The 19656-nt window shown below is 39.9% G+C and overlaps 2 protein-coding genes across 3 annotated transcripts in view; one reads left to right on the top strand and one right to left on the bottom strand.

The window, feature by feature from the left end:
• Positions 1–16315, top strand: part of EIF2AK4 (eukaryotic translation initiation factor 2 alpha kinase 4) — a 40099-nt gene extending 23784 nt beyond the window's left edge. For both annotated transcript variants that reach the window (XM_074542802.1, XM_026793275.2), the window contains 14 exons: positions 253–369; positions 790–855; positions 1380–1550; positions 2140–2274; positions 2374–2481; positions 3190–3318; positions 4648–4734; positions 6022–6134; positions 7650–7708; positions 8758–8855; positions 10872–10940; positions 11543–11587; positions 12691–12815; positions 14010–16315. In XM_074542802.1, the coding sequence (XP_074398903.1) occupies positions 253–369; positions 790–855; positions 1380–1550; positions 2140–2274; positions 2374–2481; positions 3190–3318; positions 4648–4734; positions 6022–6134; positions 7650–7708; positions 8758–8855; positions 10872–10940; positions 11543–11587; positions 12691–12815; positions 14010–14064 (1377 nt within the window). In that variant the 3' untranslated portion in view covers positions 14065–16315. The remainder of the gene's footprint in view (positions 1–252; positions 370–789; positions 856–1379; positions 1551–2139; positions 2275–2373; positions 2482–3189; positions 3319–4647; positions 4735–6021; positions 6135–7649; positions 7709–8757; positions 8856–10871; positions 10941–11542; positions 11588–12690; positions 12816–14009) is intronic.
• Positions 15660–18897, bottom strand: SRP14 (signal recognition particle 14). The gene is made up of 5 exons (XM_074542805.1): positions 18741–18897; positions 18200–18272; positions 17400–17512; positions 16827–16859; positions 15660–16482 (listed from the first exon to the last, which is right to left on the bottom strand). Exons 1-5 carry the CDS (start codon positions 18762–18764, stop codon positions 16393–16395), a joined length of 333 nt encoding a protein of 110 aa, XP_074398906.1. The 5' UTR covers positions 18765–18897; the 3' UTR covers positions 15660–16392.
• Between the last annotated feature and the right edge of the window lie 759 nt (positions 18898–19656).

Below are 19656 nucleotides of genomic sequence, written 5' to 3' on the forward strand. Positions count from 1 at the left end.
TGAAATAATGTCTTTCTTCTGTCAGACAAGTGATTACTGTAGAATGGGACAAGACTTGCCATTCTTTAGTTATAGATGAAAGGTAAGGTAGTGAAAGAAGTGGCTTGAAGTTAATTTTGACCTATTATTATTATTAAATGTATAGGAAGCCTCTTTGTTTTGTGAGGGTTGGGGTTTTTTTAAGAAAACAGAATGCAAGTAAAACTTGGCTTTTTCATTCTTTCTTCCTTTTTTTTATTTATGCTTTGCTAGGAAAGAAATTACAGTATTTATCTGAACCACACTGCCTTACTGAAAGCTATACTTCTGCACTGTGGGATACCAGAGGACAAACTCAGTCAAGTCTACATCATTCTCTATGATGCTGTGGTGAGGCATTAGTTATTAACCTATCCTCTGTAATCATCTCTGTAGAATATTCTATTTTGTGGGGCTATCTCTAAAAATGAATAACAGCCCATTGCCAGCCTAACCAGGAGTATACTCTTGATACATAAAAAGGTTGGCTTTGGGCTGTAAATGTAGATAAATTACTTTCTTGATACTTCTGGATTGGGATGGTTGAAGATGATTCTTGAATGTGTATTTATGAGATAATTATTCACCTGTCTAATCAAGAACTGACAGGCTAGTCAATAAAAACATTTAAAAATTAAATTTAAAGTGTGTTTTAATATCAGTTAGGTCTTTTATACTTTATAAGCACAGAATATAAGTGAAATTAATTTGAATAATTACAGTAACACATTAAACACAATCAAATGTTGTTTTAATCTGTTTTTCTTGTAGACTGAAAAGCTAACTAAAAGAGAAGTAGAAGCCAAGTTCTGTAATCTTTCTCTCACATCAGCTAGTGTAAGTGATCTTAATTCAGTGCTAATTTCCCTGTAATTTGCCATAAGACAGTAATATTTTATTTTCTTTGTAATTTAATCAGCCAGAGGAAGAAAAATAACCTGTTTCATGTGCTGTTCAGGTCAATCCCTTTGCAAGTGGTCTGACTTTGTTCTCTGTTCTCTCTGAAAGTCAGTATTGCAGCTTGTTCTCTAAACATGTGGAAACTAATAAAGGGTAAATGGAATACTACAGAGAGGTATTTAATAAAGAAAACTGAGAGAAACTTTTAAAAAACCTTCTCTGCAAATGTTGAATGTGTGTAGAGTTGAAGTTAACTTCTGGGTAGTCGAAGACTTGTGTCTATTATTATTTTCCTCAACTCCACTATGTAAAAACAGCCTGCTAGCCAAAACAAACAAAAAAGGCACATGTCTTACTCCCACAATTAGAAAGTCAGATATTTTTCTTGTTTTCAGATGGGACCTATTATGAATGTTGTATGTGTTGCTATGTATGCTTATAATTTTATTTTTTGTTTTTAGCTTTCTCGACTCTATAAATTCATTGAGCAGAAGGGAGAAGCAAGTAATGTATTTCCCTTTCTAAACACAATGATAAAACAAAAGCCAAGTGTCACTCAGCTGTTGAAGCATGGCATGAAGGATTTAGAGGAAATCATTGGTCTGTTAAAGCAACTGGGAATAAAACTTCAGGTTTGTAAAATGCTCTGCTAATAAATTAATGGAATTACAGGGCTGCTGTGCATTGTAATATGCCAGGAAATAAAGATATTTTACAACAGAAAAAGCACATGCAAGTATCTTGATGGCAAATAATACTGAATTGATACTTCTTCCTTCTTTTCCCTTTTGTTTTCTTTATTAAAGATGCATTTTAAAAATAAGACTTCTTCCAGTCAGAAGGCTCTGGCTTAACTTATCTAATGACACTCAGACTTTTTTCCTTTCTCCACCCAAGACTGAAGGCATTACTTAGAGCATAAAAGAGGGGATTTAATAAATATTGAAATAAACTGTAAATATCTTAAAAAGACAGAAATCTAATGACTACTAAAGACCTCCACCTTCCTTGAAGCTTGCTGTTTGGGTTTTGTGCTACATGGTTTTTTGAGATCCTGTAAGATTAAAGCACCTTTAATTTCCTTATTTTTCACTGTATTTTAAATTTTTGGAGATAAGGAATGTTTCCATATATTTTCCTTATGTGAAAACAATGTTTTAAATCCATGCTGCTAACAGGAAATTAAATATATATGTGCACATATTCGTTTTTATTTTACAGATCTCTATAAATCTGGGACTGGTTTACAAAATACAGCAGCACAATGGTATTATCTTCCAGTTTATAGCATACATCAAAAGAAGACAAAGAACTGTGCCTGAAATTCTTGCTGCAGGAGGCAGATATGATCATCTGGTATGTGCTTATCTCTTCTAGTAAATTTTGGGGTTTTTTCTAACCCATTTTGCCAAGATAACTAACTGGTCTTCCATTCTGGTTTTTTCTTGTCTTGAGATTCCACAGTTTAGAGGACCACAGACAGTAGGACCAGTTCCTTCAGCTGTTGGAGTCAGCATAGCTATAGATAAAATAACTGCTGCTGTTTCCAGTGTGGAGGATTCTGTAAGTCTTTTTTGGGAAGTGGGGAATTTGTTTACTTCTGACAGTTCAATAACCTGATTGTAGCTAGAGATGGACAAAAAATAAGATGTTCAGATATGTTCCAAAATAATACTGTACTGAAATAGAAGGCAGACATCAAGATGACATGTGTTCTTTTGTGTTTCTCAACATAGAACTATTTAGTAAATGAGAAATAAGGGAAGACAGGATCTTCAGGCTTACACCATTTTATTTTTAATTTAATGGGATGTTTTTCTCAGCCTGTGTATTCTTTCAGATGGAAGAGTACAACTGTAGATATTTAGTGGTTTTTTTCCCCTACTACTTTAAGAATATTGACCACTTTGTACGGTGTCACACATCATCACTTGGTTGTGAAATGTGTATTTTATTCTCTTTTCTCTATAAGAATAAATTAACCTTGGCAAGGAGAGTGGGAAGGAAGGAACAGTGTAGGCAGGGATACCTGGCAGGCTGAGGCTGTGGAGGTGCTTTGTATGGAAGATTGAGCTTCAGTGACTTTCAGACAGACTTAGGTGGCTTGTAGCTCTCAAAATAGGTGGATCTAATCCCTTTTTTGCTTTTTAGGGTGATGCATTTTGGCAAATGTTGGAATATTTGTCCATCTTTGTAACTTTAGCTACCTTATGAAGGGGGAAAAGTGGTCTTGTGACTAATATTGTCTCCTTGATTTTACTTTCCCTTCAGGTTTCTGTCAGCTCGTGTGACCTGCTGGTTGTAAGTGTTGGTCAGATGTCAATGGGTAGAGCTATCAACATTGTTCAGAAATTCTGGACTGCAGGAATTCCAGCTGAAATAATGTATGACTGGTCCCAGGTAGAATTTTTTATCTCCTTGTGTTAACTGTATTATTGTTCTCCAATTTAGTGCAGAATGAAATCATACTTTTTTGGGGTATTTTTCTGTTTTTTTTGTGGTGGAGGCTCGTAATACTGAGCATGTAGGTTGCTATTCAGATACAGTAATGTCAAGAAAGTCTCAATGGTTTTCCAGCATTCCTCCAGAGTATTTAAAAGTGTGAAGAAGGATCCCTCCTATTAATAAATTTAATACATAATAGGGGGTACATCAAGAGCAGAACAGTAGCATCAACTTTAGAATAGCCAGATGGCCAAAGACACTCAGGTACAGGGGGAATATTGACATTATTTCACTGTTAGAAATACAGTTTAGCAAACTGAGCTACTAGATGGGTCCCCCTGTAGTCCTTGAAGAGATGTGTAGTAGGAGGGGAAGAGAGAGTAGCAAGCTGAACTGGGCCCATTTACATCCAGCTGAAAGCAAGCAGAGCTGTAGCCAGCAGTGCTTCATGGGATGTAGTGAGCTACATGGCAACACTGAAGTCCCTTTTAGAGGTGGTGGCACTCACAATCTGCTTCACCTTCAAGTGTCCCCATTTGTGACTAACAAGAGAGAAACTGCAGCTGCCCATTGCACATCATGTGCTGCAGGGCAGGAAGCTTTGAGCTCATCTAGTTTGTCTGACTATTTTGTAATTATTTTGCCATAACATTTCCAATGGTTTCAGTCCCTTGGGACTAAAAAATCTAGATTATATACTTTTCCTATGATCACGTAGGCTGGATTTTCTTGGTTTGGGGTTATTTGTTTTGTTTGTTTGTTTGATCCAGAAGGAATGACTGTTTGGGTAGTTCTTGCCACTGTCTAATGCTGTCCTGCAAGCCAGTGCTGAGTGAGTCAGCATAGCCTTGGTTTCACAGGAAGCCAGCTGGAGTCAGCTTTAGTGGCAGACCTCCAGCCATGCAGGACTGAAAGCTGCAGGCAGCAGAGTGGTGTCTGTCTGTCTGTCTGCCTGGTGCTACACTGCACATTTTTAGTTACTTGGGCTCTGCACTTCTCTGTATAGGTAGCCCTTCTGTGTGGGAACCTGGGCTGCAGGACCTAGGCATTCTCTCTGTCCAAGCATAGACTTAGATTTCAATTTTAGCAAGCCTTGGGTGGATGAATACATGCATAATGAAGTTTCATCTGCTCAAGTTGTTAATAAAGCTTTTCTCTCTCTGAAGTTGTGTGACTGTTGTATATCAAGTTACTTTATTAAAGACAGGAGACTGATTGATTACCTGATTGGTCATTTTATAAGATGTCAAATGTCTCATTCCCCTTCTTTTGTTTTCACTTTAGTCCCAGGAAGAGCTGCAGGAATACTGCAGGTGCTCTGGGATTACATATGTGGCTCTGGTGTCAGAGAAAGAAGGAAGTCACGTGAAGGTAAGCATGGGACCAGGGGATGCTTTATAGTGTTTTAGATTTCTACTCTGTTCTGCTTTTTTTTTAAGGTCATTATTAATACAATGTAAGTTATACTTAAGTAAGGGGAGTTGAGGTAAATACAGTTTTGGTTGTTAAGTCGTAGAAATGTTATTCTGAACAATTTCAACATTTTAAACGTTTTTTATCCCTGTATAACACTGTTATTCACAGACCTCCTTCCCTCTAGGAAAGTCCAAAAACTATTGCAAACATTGCTTGACAGTGCCATCGATGGTTTAGCGTGGAAAAAGGTTTCTCTTGTCTCTGACTTCCTTAAATCTACAAAAGGAATTTGTTGACTTAACAATCTTTGCAGTTGGTTTCTTTCCATGTTACAAAATAAATACAACTCAAATGTAAATCTAAAAAAATCAGTATTGTTCCAACAGTCAGTCAGAACCACACTCTTCACCTCTATAAACTCAGATTAGGATGCAAAGACTGAACTTTGTCACAACATGAATGTACTCTGTTCTTCTTCTGTACTCTTGCAGCCTGTGGTTCTGGTACCTTTGGTTTTTTGAAGTTGAAAGTTTTAAAATGTTCTGGATCATTAGAGAAAAGATCATTATTTTTTGAACAAAGATTCATTTTTTGACTGAAAAAAAATACTAACCATTTGACAGCATATGGCACAAACAGCCAATATGCCTTTCTAAAATATTTTTCTTACTCACTCTGTTACTGTAACAACAATAATTGCAAGAATAAGTAAACCTTGGTGATGAAAAAGTGATATTTCAAAGTCCTCTACAAGCCTATTGTAGAGTGTTCTTTTAAATATGGCTTTATTGAAGCAAAACCAATAAAGGAGATGTTAATGAGGTGAATGGTGTTGTTGCTGATTAACCTCTTGCCAATAAAGATGGTGCAGATTCCTAAGTTTTGAATGTTTGAGTTAACTCTTGCAAATTGAAAGGCAAGCCTTATTCTAATATAATTATTTGAATATAAATATTAATAATATGATACTTAAAATTATAAACCACTGTTTAGAACTTAATTATCACATTAGATGCAGGGAGCCAACCTTGCTTTGGGAATGCAGAATAAATTAGTAGTTGGCAGAAAAAAATCTGATCAAAGATTTAATTGGCAGTGGTTGATTGGTGATGATAATAGCTTCCTACCTGACTCTTTCACCTTTAATGGGTGAAATAGTTTGATTTTGATTAAGTTTGATAAGTTTATTTGTATGCCATTTTAAGTATCAACAGTCTTAACACCCAATGAACTACATCATAGGTGAAATCCTTTGAGAAAGACAGGCAGACAGAGAAAAGGATTTTGGAGTCTGACTTAGTAGATCACCTGATCCAGAAACTGAAAATGAAAATTGGTGACGAAAGATGCAGTAGGTAAGCAGTATAACGTGTCAATAATGGGGATAGTCTAAATCAGAAATGAATATATGTTTGTATATGCTGAGTTAAACCTTAATTTTATTTGGTAAAGAAATTGCTGAATTTCTGTTTAGGGGAAAAGAAAGCAAAAGGTTTTGTTATAGAATTGTATTGAGATTAAGAAAGAAACTGATTTCCCTAGCTGCTGCTACATTCACACATCCATAGTGCTTCATAAATGAGAAGGTCATACAGTTACCCCAAAGCTCCTAGAACAGCAGTACTGTTTGTCTGGCTGCCTGCAAGTTCCTGTTACTGAGCAGAAGTCCATTACATTTGTGTACTGTGTAATCAAAGAATAAAGGAGCAAATCCCTTTCATTCTGAGGCAGTATTGGTATGATGAAATGAAGGTGTAACTCTTGCACTTCTGTATGCTCTGGTGGCACAAATGAAAGGAACACCTGACAAAGACTTGGGGTACACAGGAAAACCCCTTAACTCTGGCTTCATTGAAATTACTATTTACTGTCACCAGTGGAAGTTAGTACAGAAATGTCAGGAGTAGTTTGTACAGAAATGTACTGCTCAAGCACTGCAGCTGTCACTTACACATAGCCCCCTGTAAGTCTGTAATTATACATGCATCCAGATGTATTTGTATGTGTGCATTGACAGCAGGAATAGACATGCATTAGTCACACAAAGTAGAATTCAGAATCTTAACAGATTTGCCATCTAATCTTAACAATAACATCCAAGCTTAACAATAAAGGAAATCATTAAGCTTGGAAATGCTGAAATCAAGCAGTAGTTTATACAAGCAGTTGATGTCTCCTGTTATTCACCTCTCATTCTCCTTTTTCTGGCCTCAGCCAATCTTAGTATTTTATTTTGCAACTAACCTGATCCTCAGGTGCTTTGTGACAGATCTACTAGAAGCTGTGAAAGAAAAATCATTCTTTCAAAAAGTTACCTTATTTCTAAATCCTGAAAACAGAATAGAAAAACCCTTGCATGGTACCACTAAACAGAGAAATGCAATAGCTGATTGTATTAGCCCTGGCAAATTTCTCTTTTAATGAATTTCTGAATGTGGAAAGTAAAAGGTATTCAAACTAATTATTGAAGACTTCTTTGAATATGTGTGCTCTTTAAGTATAAATACGACTTTTATACTTTAGTATTGTGTCACAGAAACCTGTGAGAAGCAGAGTAAATTAAAAATTCAGAGAGAATACTCTAACAATATATTTTTGTGTTAGGCTATAAATCACTCTTGTATGATAGGGAGGATATCTTTTGTATCCATTGGGAGCATTGCTTCTAGACCTGATTTTAAACGTAATTCTGTATGGTTTCATGACAGCTTCTGAATAAATTGATTCATGAATAATAAATGTGTGCTGGGGACTATCTGCAGACTTCTTTATCTGTTGGAATTAAGTATCTATGATAATCTGAAACTACTGTCTTATTACAGTATTTCTTTATAATTGTATATTCCTTAACTGTCTTTGTTTATTTTTAGAGAAACCGCAGATAATCTTTCAATACCAAATCAAAAAGGATCATTTACTAATATTTCAGGTATTTAATATCTAGTTACAGAACATATAAAGTAACTGTTCCTCTTTCTGCTCAAAAACTGATTTTTAGGAGAATAGTACCAAAGGCAAAGTAAGAAAATGTTTTATAGCAGAGCTGTGATTAGAGGCACTGCCTCCTAATCTCAGATATTGTTCCAACTGGTTTTAAGCAGACTTTTTCTCCAAACTAAGTGCTCAGACCAATGGGCAGAATATTCGCCATACAAGCATTCATTGATGCAGTAATCCAAGAGGCTGGGAAAGCCAAAATTTGCCAAATTTCCTAGCTGAGGAGAAATTTAAGTGTCATCTTGAAAAATAACTTGATCTGTGATTGTTAGGGTATTGAGACCAAACGAAAATGCCTTTACATTTCTAGCTGTGGATTTGCATTCCTTATTCTGAAAAGTTTGTACCTAAAGAATTATATTAAGGTGGGGCTAAAGTTTGGCATTTTTGCATCTTGTTTTATTGAGCACTGATACAGTGTGTGGTGGTGGTGATTCTTCAAGAAACACTTCACACAGACACACTTTTGCATAATAGGGAGGGAAAGAGGCCATGTTTAACTTGGCGGGTTGGTTTTGTGTGTGTGTGACTACCAGAAGTGGAAATTTGGATTTCAAAATAAGCCATTTCAAATGGTGATTATTGTTATTTGGAGAAGCTGGTGTTTATTGTTCATTTTGTCAGTGATTCTGTTATGGGACTGAGCATTAAACAGTCACCTCATTCTTGTAATGGCTTTTTTTGATATTAGGTGCACTGCATTCCTTTGTGAAATTACGAAAGTCATTTGGAACCTTTTCTTAGTTTCAGGGAACAGTGATGTAAAATACCAAATTTCTTAGTCTTAACAACCAGTCCTTCAAAGTCGTGAGTGAGAATTTATGTGCACATCTCATTATCCTGTCAGATTTTGGAGGTTTTCAGCAGTTTTTTAATCCCTGTACTACAATGATTTTAGCATAGTATTTGTGTATTTTCTGTTTCTTGATACCTGTTGTGTAAAGAAATACTGTGAACTAAAATGATGTGTTTGCATTTCAGGTGTGTTTGAATCACATGGAACTCTTGCAGTGCCTAACGTTTGTGTCATAGCCCCTGAAAAATTGTCTGCCAGTGCCAGGCGGCGTCAAGAAATTCAGGTACACGCACATCAAAAAAGTATTCAGAAGTGGTCCTTAGAAGTTAAGGAATGGTAGAATTCATACTTCATTGTCACCTAACTTAAACAAATTCACCCTGTTTGTTCTTTATTCATAAATTAGACTAGGAACAACACAAGTGGTTGAAGGCAAAGACCACCCTTTCTAACAATTTGGATTTTAGGGATTATCTGTGACATCAGCTATCATTGTGCATGCATACTAAAAATCTTACTTTTCTTGGAGCTGTTGGTTCTGGAACTTCCCTTTTGTTTTTCTTCCTCCCTAAATGCTGAAGTGTGTCAAAGGTTGTCATGGTTTAACCCCAGCCAGCAGCCAATGGTTTAACCCCATGCAGCCACTCACTCACTGCACTCCCCCACCAGTGAATCAGGGAGAGAATCAGAAGGGTAAAAGCCAGAAAACTCCTGGATTGAGACGAAGACAGTTTATAGGGAAACCAAAAGCTGTGCACACCAGCAAAGCAAGCCAAGGAATGAATTCAGTGCTGCCCATGGGCAGGCAGGTGTTCAGCCATCCCCAGGAGAGCAGGGCCCCATCCCCTGGAATGGTGAATGGGAAGGCAAACACCATCACTCCAAATGTCTTCCCTTCTTCCTTCTTCCCCCAACTTTATATACTGAGCATGATGTCACATGATTTGGAATGTCCCTTTGGTCAGCTGGGGTCACCTGCCCTTGGCTGTGTCACCTCCCATGCACCCCCATCAGCATGGCCATGTGAAAAGCAGAAAAGGCTTTGGCTCTGTTATCAAACAAGGTATATTGTTTTAAAAGAAGTAGTCTGTGCAGCTGTGGGGGAAGATGTTGGAAAATTCCTGTAACTTTAGTACAATAGTGTTTGATCCCTATATCTGTGGCTAATAGTCTTGCCATCTAATGCTTCCTTACTTATCTTTATCAGTGATTAACTGCTCAGCAATAACAAAAACATCTGTTATCAATCCTGTGTTCAGCAAAAATCCAAAACATAGCCCCATAACAGCCACTGTGAAAAAAGCTAACTCTGCCCCAGACAAAACCAGCACAAAGGTGCAAGGTCATCAATTTGTAGTATGTTTGTAAAAGGTACTTTATGCATTTTATTTCATTAAGTTGTCTAAAACTGAAGGTCTAAGAAAAAAATTATGGATATAAAAAAAAAAAAAAAACAAAAAAACCTCCAAACCAAAGCAATAACAAAAAACCCTACAACCTGCCTAAAACTTGATACTATAGTAATGTAGAAAACATTCAGTGATGCTAGAAACGAATGTCAAAATTTTCTTGTTTAGCTTTATTAGCCTCAAGATATTTAGAGTACATGGTAAAACAGAACTGTCATTTTATCCCATTTTCAGTCCAAACTTAGATGTGCAACAAAAAAAATCTCCCCAGTTAGTAGTTCTCAGAATCCAAATAAAGAAATGGATGTTACTCTCTGAGCTAAACAGACTTACTGTTTTCAGGTTTTGATTATGTAAAAGCAACTTTTCCAAGGTAGAAAAGACAACATAATGCAAGCCTGCAACTATGTTTGTAAAGTGCTCCCATTGCAGGACCACTAGCTTGCTCTGATAAAAGGTGTTACAAGGCATGACCCTTATTTTGGTTTGGCTTTCAAAAGCCATCCTCCTTCTTTAGCTGGAGGTGATTCACTGCATCCAGTCACAGGTTCTCATGTCCTTTGAAAGTTATCTAACACCCAGAAACAGAGGGCAGTATTCACTAGTTATGCCAGCATCCATGTTGTTCTGTCTGCTTTAGAACCAGTATTGTCAAGTGTGTGCCACTGAGTCAAGAGTGTCTCAGCTCCAGTCTCCTTCCTCTCTGCTCATCAAGGATTATTGTGAAATTTTTACTGAAAATTATATTAAATATTTGTTTCAATATGATGTAGTTCTACATCTTGTTAGAAGCAGCCTATTTTGTTCTCACCTATGCAATATGAAATCAGTGTTGCCAACCTGTGTCTCACAAGCTGTATATTTTACTTTTGCCCATCTTTTGTTCCCAGGTACAAACAAGACTTCAGGCATTCATTTCCAGCCTGCAACAAAAAACAAGTGAGATTGAGATTTTGGCAGTAAGTATTTGGCAGAAGCCTGAACTAATTCTGAATCCTTAATTGCAGTGGATGATGCTGAGCAAACCACTGCTAATTGCCTCACTTTAGTGATAACCAAATGAGTCAAACTTCAGGTTAAGTAAGACCCCTGGTCTGTTTCACTGATACTTGAAAATTGTCTCAAATTGTGTGTATGGGTGGATGGCTGCATGGAATAAAATATCACAAGCATTTAGTTGTAAGCTCTTAAGCTGTAATTACACCAACTATTGTGGTAGATGTAATAACTTGTTCCTGCTAGATTTGCACTTCCATTTAAGCAAACGTGGCTCTTGTTTGTATGTGGCTTTTAGACTTCACTGACCATGTCACAAAGACTTTGAAATGGTATATGCTTCTCAGGAAACATAACTGCCTGCACCTATGTGCAACTTTCCATAATGGAATCTGTCAGGAATGGTTAAAAAGGTTTTAATCATTTTAAAATAAGTTCCCCATTTTAGCAGCATGAATGCTTCTCTGGAAATCAAAAGATCTGGCTCCCTTCGGTATAGCTCATCTCTAGTTGGCAAACTGATAAGAGAGAACGGTTAAGTATTGATTTCTTGATATTTTTACAGGTTGATCTGCCAAAAGCAACTGTGATACACTTCTTATCATTAGAGGTAAGCAATTAAGTAATGTTGTTAGAACTCTTAACTGAACACAATAGATGATAAATTCTGTTCCCAATGAAGTGAAGTGTAAAATTCACCCATTCTAGATTTTTCCTTCAAGTTTGAATTAGGTTTAAAACATAAACCTAATTATTGAATTAGGTTTTAAAAAGCATTTTTTTACCTAGGAAGCTTGACCAAGAAACTTTTTGTGAAATGGTCAAGTTACACAAGACAACATTAGAAAGTCCTAATCCAAAGCTCTGAGGTTTTTTCCCCCAAGAATAGTTATCTAAAATTAAATCTTAACTGCTCTTTTTCAGAAACCAATAAGCATTAATAGCAGTTTCAACAAAGGTGTTCCTTGAAGCCCTTAATGAAGGAGAACCCAAAATACAAAAGCAATTGTTTCAAGTACAGTAGCTGAAACATCCCTTAGTAAAGCCAAGACATAAAAGGGTTTTTATTATATTGACACCTTTAGCAACTCAGGAGCTGGTCAATGGTGCATGAAAGATGACAACACCTAAGACAAAGCTTTCTTCTTTTCTCCAATGACAACACTAGCTTGAGAGGGATGGATGCCTCTCCACCCTCTAAAAACCCAGACTCAAGAATGGCATCCTACTGGAAGTGCATTTATTACTTTCATACCTTTTATCTGATGCTCTGAAGCAGTGCTGGTCTGGTTACCAAAACCCAGTGAAACATTTCAAAACATTTTCAAAATACTTTGTTGATCCAGTCTGTATGAATCATGGAGGTAGTTTATCACCTTTTACTCAAAAAAAAAAATTAAATAAATATGCACATGATCAGCTTACATCATTCACTTTTCATCACCATTACATCACAGTTACTGTATTCTCTCCAGCACTGCCAAGCTGACACAGCCCTTTTCATTGCTTGTGCTGAAATGTGTTAAGAAAGTGATCACTAAATTAATTTTTTTAGGAATTAAGTTGCACATGTTGTTGACATTTATCATGTTTGAAAGCTGTTTAATTAGAGCATTGACATTGCACAGTATTCAGAAGGCTGCATCCTACTAGAAGTATTTCCTTCACAAGAGTATGGGACTAGCATAGTTCCTTGTCAATTTTTTTCCTTAGCTTGATGGAGATAGACAAGCCTTTGATGCTACTGTGAGACAATTGATGTCACGATGGCCCAAGCAGAGATCTTCATATTTACAAGCAATTTGTGATGAAATTTACAGTCTCAAAATGGAAAAGAGGTAAATTTGTTAAAACTCTTATGGGTACATAAACTAGATTTTTTCCATTTTTTTCTATATTCAAACTAGAAGATAAGCTGCTCCTAACTTGTCTTTCACTTTCCCCTCTCTCTGAGACAAAAAGAAACACTCAGGAAATGTGCATAGTTCCTTCAAAAGTATAGGACTGGTCACTAACCCTCACTTACTAAAATGTAAATTCTTCATTTTTCTAAGTCTTTTCCAGAAGCTCTAGGATATATTGCCACTTTTATCTCACTTGCTTTGTTAATAGAAATGGATAGCAGACAATTACGCAGTCAGATATCCTGCTATATATAGTACATATATTTCTATGTATGTAAATATAGATGTATGTATAATATATACATCTATACTGCTACATAAAAGCCCTCTTTTCTGATGAGAGAGACTCAGCTTGTCCTCTGAAACTCATGAATACATTTAACTCCTCCTGCTTTGAAATAATACCATGGCAGTCAGGTACAGGTGGGAGAGTGCCCAGTTTCATGCAAACATAAAGTATGCTCTCCCAACATGTACAGTAAAGCCCATTTCTGATTTGTAAGCATAAAAACATTTACGTTCACCTCATAGTCTGCCTGTTGGACTCTGGCAAGGCTGATACAGATAGTCTGGACACATCCACTATGTCCAGTTTTAAATCTCAAATTGTTAAATGTTGCATGTACTGGTCTACTTGAGACCTCGGTACTTACGCCTTTGTTCCACTTGAAAGTGCTATTTAACCTTTCAATAAGACTAAAGCTGGTTCCCTTTTCTCAAATGCACCAAAATTGCTCCAGGTTTGCTGTTTAGTAAGACAGCTACGTTATCAAGTGAAGCATTTCTTTTCCTCATGGGACGTCCAAGGCTGTGAGCAACAGAACCCAAATACTCCTCCATGCAATGCTGGGTATGGATGTAATGCACTCCCTCACTATCTTCCTATCCCATCTGGGGCCTGAGCACTACTTAGCCCTAAGCCTTCAGATCACTGGAGTGAAAACTGAACAGGCAAGATCAGTGGAAAGAGCATGAGGGGAAAATTGCTGTCACAGCCATACAAAGTAAAACTTACTGATTTTCTGCTAGATCTTTGTGCTGTCTTATTCTGAGGATTTGTCATAGGAATTGCAGCATTCAAACCTGCAGTTTCAAAATACTAAAATTCTTTTTTCCTTCCCTCTGCAGGGTTTCTGCACTTATCCTGTACAGTTACCGAGATGAATACAAGGTTTTGTTTTAGTATTTAAAGCATCATTTATGGATGCTTCTACAATTGGACAACACCGTTTTGTCAAATGGAATTTCAAAAAGCTGCAGTAATGCAAGACAGGCAACTAGGGCCTATTTCTGTGTCCAGATTGCATTTCCTGTATACTATTGGCCTGGTTCTGGCCAGGACAAGGTTAATATTTGCTGTAGCTAGGAGGCATGGCCAGAACCCAGAGGCTGATCTGTACCACCTCACACCATTCCAGGTGGGCACAGCATGGCAGAGGGAGCACTTGGGCTGGGTTGTTTCTGCGGACTCGTTCACCCTTCCTGTACTCTGTGCCACTGGTATTGTTGCTGTTAGTGTTTTCTTATCTCATTGCTGTTTCCAGTATATTCTTACCTCAGCCTGTGCTCTTTACCTTCTGTGCTTCCCAATTCTCCTCTCCAGCCACCCGCAGGGGGAGGGGGTAGTGGGTGGCACATGCATTCAACTGGAGCACTAAACTAGAGAATGACATTCCTAAACCACAACAAATACAAAACTAAATGCTTTCAAAATGTGGAATTAGTTGTTTTGTACGCAATTAAGGAGCAAGTATTGACTAGAGCCACAGATAGGTATTGCCATGTAGTTCTTGCCTCTTATGCTACACAAATCAGCTGTACAGATGTAAAACTACTTTTTGTAAAAATTGTTTCAGAATGCCTTTTATGGAACAATAGTACTGCAACAAGAAACATCCATTTTAGAATTATAAATGAAAATTGTTTTAAACATTTTTGAGGAATTTTTATGTAATAAAAACTGCTGAGCCTTATTGAAATACTCATTATAAGCCTTTTGTGTGTTGATTTTAGTTGTGTTTTTTAACCTACTATGTCAATTTATGTATAAAACATGGTAGATCTCAGGCTGAGTTGTTACAAGCCTGGCTGCCTTTGCTTGTCCTGTCTGTACTTCTGCATTTAAATCAAGAAGCAGCTTCTGCGATATGAAGACCTGATAAAACAAAACACTTGTTCTAGACCTGCAGAACCTAAACCAAAGACTTAAAAGATAAAAAGTAACCTGCATGTGCTTGAGGCACAACCAGTTTTGAACTAACTTTCTTTACCTGAGTTGTCAGATTAAGTCTGAAGTTATAGTAACGATGGAAGTATTATAATTATCTTCTTGAAGCTAAATTGTAGCACAACCCCACCAGGAAGAATGAAGCTGAGAAACTATGATTTACAGGAGTCATGGTTAACTATGTACTGTATTTCACATCAAACACTGGAGGAAAGTACAGAAATGTTAAGGATTTCTGGAAGTACACTGGTGTTTTCCTTCCCTCCTCACTTGGTACCTTTTGTTTAAACTTACACTTCAGTCTCTAACACAAATGATTGCCATTTGCAGACTCATTACATTAATAAATACCTACCTACTTTTTCTACCCTTTCTTGTAGCAAAGGTGACAAAGTTAAAATGCATAGGAGTAACTTGCAAGACAAACCACAAAACTGGGAACTGTGAAGGTTCTAACAGCAATGTCCAAAGCAGCAGACAATCCTAGACACAGATAACTGTGCCATTCCTAGCAATTCACCATGACAAGTCACATCAGCCATTGCACGCAATCCATTTCTCATTATCTTTAATAGGAGCAATTACATCTTTACTTTTTACATCTGTTTATATGAAAGAAGGAAAATTCAGATCCCTGAATATACTGAAGGATGATGTTTTTAAAAAAAAAGTTTAGGTGATGACCATTTTTAAGCTATGTCTGAGGGGAGCACGATGCAGAGTCCCACCCTCCCGCCACCCCGAGCCCAGGTGAGAGCAGCTGGAGCACCATGGAGTGAAAGCTCTGCAGGAACTCGAGCACTGCTGGCTGCCTTGGGGACAGCTGCACTGCATCATGTAGACATGGCCCTTAAGACAGAAACAGGGAAGCAGCTGTTCCTGATAATATGTTGGCACCTGCTTTCCCTAGAATTACTGAGGCTCATCTATAAAACTGGGCATCTGTCACTGAGGCTCCTGCTCCAGTCTTGTTTTGCTTTTGGAAAGGTGCATTTCTCTTTACCCTGTGCTACCCCCCAGACAGGTTTTACACTGCAGAGAACACAGCAGTAGTGTAAGTACAAACCAGCTGAGTGTAAAGCTACTCCAGTAGAATGCTGTACATCCTCCTGCCATACAACAACCCAAAGAAAGCGCCTCTGCTCTCAGTTTAAACAAAAGTACTGATCGTATCCCAGTTTCCTGCTGGAAGGAAAGCCAAAGACAAGTGGTAACTCAAAAAGAAATGGACTTTGCTTTGAGCAAGGGTCAAGTCTATAATAGCGATGGCAGCACACTGTCCCATCACTGTGTTGCTTTGCTCTTCTTGGCCTTGCTTTTCTTGTCTTTCTTCTTCAAGCCATCCATGTTAGCTCTTAGCAAATTTGAATATGCCTGAAAAAACAATTAGAACCATTTAAAAGAACCCCAAATACTTAAATGACAATATGCAAGATAACATTTTATGTATTACAAATGGCCAATTATCTGCCTTTTCCCAGAGAATCATGCTCTTACACCCTGCACTAGGAAAATACTGTTGTTTAAACCAATATACAAGGTTGGATAAAATAAAACAAAACAGGATTTTTTAAAAACAGATTAAGATAAATGGGTAGTCTCAGTTAGTTTCTGTGGCAGTTCAGCAAGAAATCAACCTGTTCACAGCTGCCCACTGCTTCCAACAGACCACTTCTACTACTTACAGAAAAGAAAGATGAAAGGCATACAAAACTTACCATCTGGAATTTATTTACTTCCTTTGAGCTCACCTACAAAAGTAATACTGGAGGTTAACTACAAAAACTCTGGCTGCTATTACAGACCAAGTATCAGTACATGTTTACCCACCAGTTACCATCTGGTCTTTTTAGCAGCAGTTGGATCAACTTATAACATTCAGTGGTCAATGTGCTGTACTGGTATGTCATAGGACTCCACTGGTTTAGAAAACTGAAAACACTCCATGATTAATAAAACCCTCTAGAGGCCATTCATCCCTAAGTCACATGTTTTCACATGGGAAAAATGTGAAAAAGCATTCAAAGAAAGGTTTGATTCACTTGTGGGGCCATAAAAATGCTGCCGCTCATGTTCTCAGCTGTTTCTCTTAAGTAACGTTTCTCTTTGTGTCATATCACAGAACAGACCTAAAGTCAGCTAAAGCCTTTCCCAATCCCCCATTCAAAGTAAACACACATCAGGTTTTCAACTACCAGTTAACATTTTCTCAAGTTTCTCTTAAAATATGGAGCATTAAATCAAAGACACACAGAGCCACTAGCTTTTCTAACTTAAAAGTTATCACTTACCACTGTGCTGATTTTCTTCTTTCCATCAGTTGCTCTCAGGAGACATTTATTGTCTGCTGGTTCAGAAGTTTCTACATGGCCTTTGCGTGGAACTGGTTTTGTTCGACCATCATCTGCATTGAAAAAGAATTTTTATTCTTATTTCATTAAAATCAACATATGCCTTCTGATATGAGGTGTTAAAAACTGCTCGTGAGCAGATCTGTAGAACACCTTGGAAATTTCAGGCCAACTGAACTAATACTGCTACCAAATTGCTCTTACTCTAGAACCCCAGAAAGATCTGTTCTGTAAATTACATCTACCAGAAAAAATGAAGTAAATCCTCTCCTCAACGTGCTATGTGCCCTGTCTGCTCGCAGCAGCATGCTTTAAATGCATGTCACCCTGCTGGCTCTTGACACGGCCTCTCCAGTAGTGCCAGCCAGCAGGAACCAGAGGAGCAGGAACACACAAAAACAGTATCAGAATTCTCCTTTTACAGAAAACAAACGATGTTAACTTACTGTTTAACAATCAGAAAGTCCTAGTTTGAATGCCCTGCAGTTTGGAATACAGTCTCACTCAAAGGTTATTAGTACTGATGCTACTAATACTATTAGTCCCACAGCTAACAGTTGTAGGATTAATAGATTTAAATAGCGCTAATCAGTGCTCCTGCTGACGGGTTTGTTCCTATGACTGCTCTTGTCTTCAGATACCCTGGATTACAGCTCTTATCGCTTAAAATACCTGGTGACAGCAGTCAGATTTATATTAACACCTCTTTAGCCCAACCCAGTAACAGACTCAACACTTACATTTCTTCAGGGTTATGAAAACGCTCCCGGAAGTCCTGCACTTTTGGAAGAGCCGGGTAAGCTCCGTCAGGAACTGCAAGAGAAAGAGTCGCGCCCGTGGCTGGGAGCCCCCACACGAGCTCCGAGCTCCTGCCCCTCTCCTGCCCTCCGAGCTCCGGCCGGGCCCGGGCTCTCTCACACCCGCGGGAGGCAGCACCGAGGGAAGGCGAACTCCGGCTTTCCCCACGCTGAAGCTGCAGGACACGAAGTCTCAGCCGGGGGCGGCCCGGCCCGCGGTTCTGACTCCGAACACGAGCTCTGAGCCCCCAGACCTCCCTCAGCCCCGGCGCTTTTGCTCCGCCGACACAGAGTCCCCGGGAACCGCGACGCCCGCTCCGCTCCGCTCCCCTCCCCCGCAGCGGCTCCCACGCCGCCGGGGCCGGTGCGGGCCCGGCATCTCCGCGCGGCTTCGAGGGCCCCCTCCCTCCTTCCTTCTTTCCCTCCCTCCCTGCGCGGCGGCGCACGGGCTCTCCCCCACTGCCGGCGGGCCGCGGCCCCGCACCTGCTCACTCTCCAGCAGCACCATCCTGCTCCGCTCCGGAAGAGCCGCCTGCGCACGCGCAACGCGGGGCAGAGCCACGTCAGCGGCGCGGGCTGGGCGGGACCGAGGAAGCCCCGCCCCTTGCACGGCAGGATCGATTGCTATTCCCGCGGCCCCGCCCCCTGCACGGCCCGGCCTGGCCCGGCCCATCGCTATTCCCGAGGCCCCGCCCCCTGCCCGGCCCGGCCCATCGCTATTCCCGAGGCCCCGCCCCCTGCCCGGCCCGGCCCATCGCTATTCCCGAGGCCCCGCCCCCTGCCCGGCCCGGCCCATCGCTATTCCCGAGGCCCCGCCCCCTGCCCGGCCCGGCCCATCGCTATTCCCGAGGCCCCGCCCCCTGCCCGGCCGGGCCCATCGCTAGTCCTGCGGCCCCGCCCCTGCCCGGCCGGGCCCAGCGCGCGGCTCCTCCGCCCGCTGCGGGGGCCTGGAGACCGCGTTGCCGAGCCCACGTGCCGCGGTGTCCGTGCCCGGGCCCCGGGAATCGCTCGCACGCTTCACCTGGTACCGGCCCGTCGCCCCCCGTGAGGCGGGACTGGTGCAAAGGGCCCCGCTGAGCTCGGCTGGCGGTGAAGGGCGGGATTTGAGACTAAACGAACCAGACCCCGGGGTTTGTGCAAAACCAGCAGAGGGGAAACCTGCGGCTGGCAGGGCCAGAGAGCGCTTCACACCCCGGATACCTGGGGCTCCTGAGGGCTGGAGTCTGTAAGGGGAGTTTCCTGTCAGGCCCGTGGCAGTCTGTGCAGGAGCACACAGGAGTAGCACGTGATCTAGTGGCTTTTCGTGTTTATCACTAGGAAAATAGATCTGCTTTTCCTTCATGGACATAACAAAAGTGGAAGATAATGCCTTACAGATTAAAAGGAAAAACTGCTTTCAG

This window comes from Zonotrichia albicollis, chromosome 6 (genome assembly GCF_047830755.1).
Source record: "Zonotrichia albicollis isolate bZonAlb1 chromosome 6, bZonAlb1.hap1, whole genome shotgun sequence".
Lineage (NCBI taxonomy): Eukaryota > Metazoa > Chordata > Aves > Passeriformes > Passerellidae > Zonotrichia > Zonotrichia albicollis.

What these genes read in the sequence shown, in the direction of transcription:
- SRP14 (XM_074542805.1), bottom strand. Translation starts at nt 18,764, where the DNA reads ATGGTGCTGCTGGAGAGTGAGCAG. An exon ending in TGCTGCTGGAGAGTGAGCAG is followed by an intron (nt 18,273 to 18,740) that starts GTGCGGGGCCGC and finishes TTTCTCTTGCAG; the next exon opens with TTCCTGACGGAGCTTACCCG. An exon ending in TTTCATAACCCTGAAGAAAT is followed by an intron (nt 17,513 to 18,199) that starts GTAAGTGTTGAG and finishes TTTTCAATGCAG; the next exon opens with ATGATGGTCGAACAAAACCA.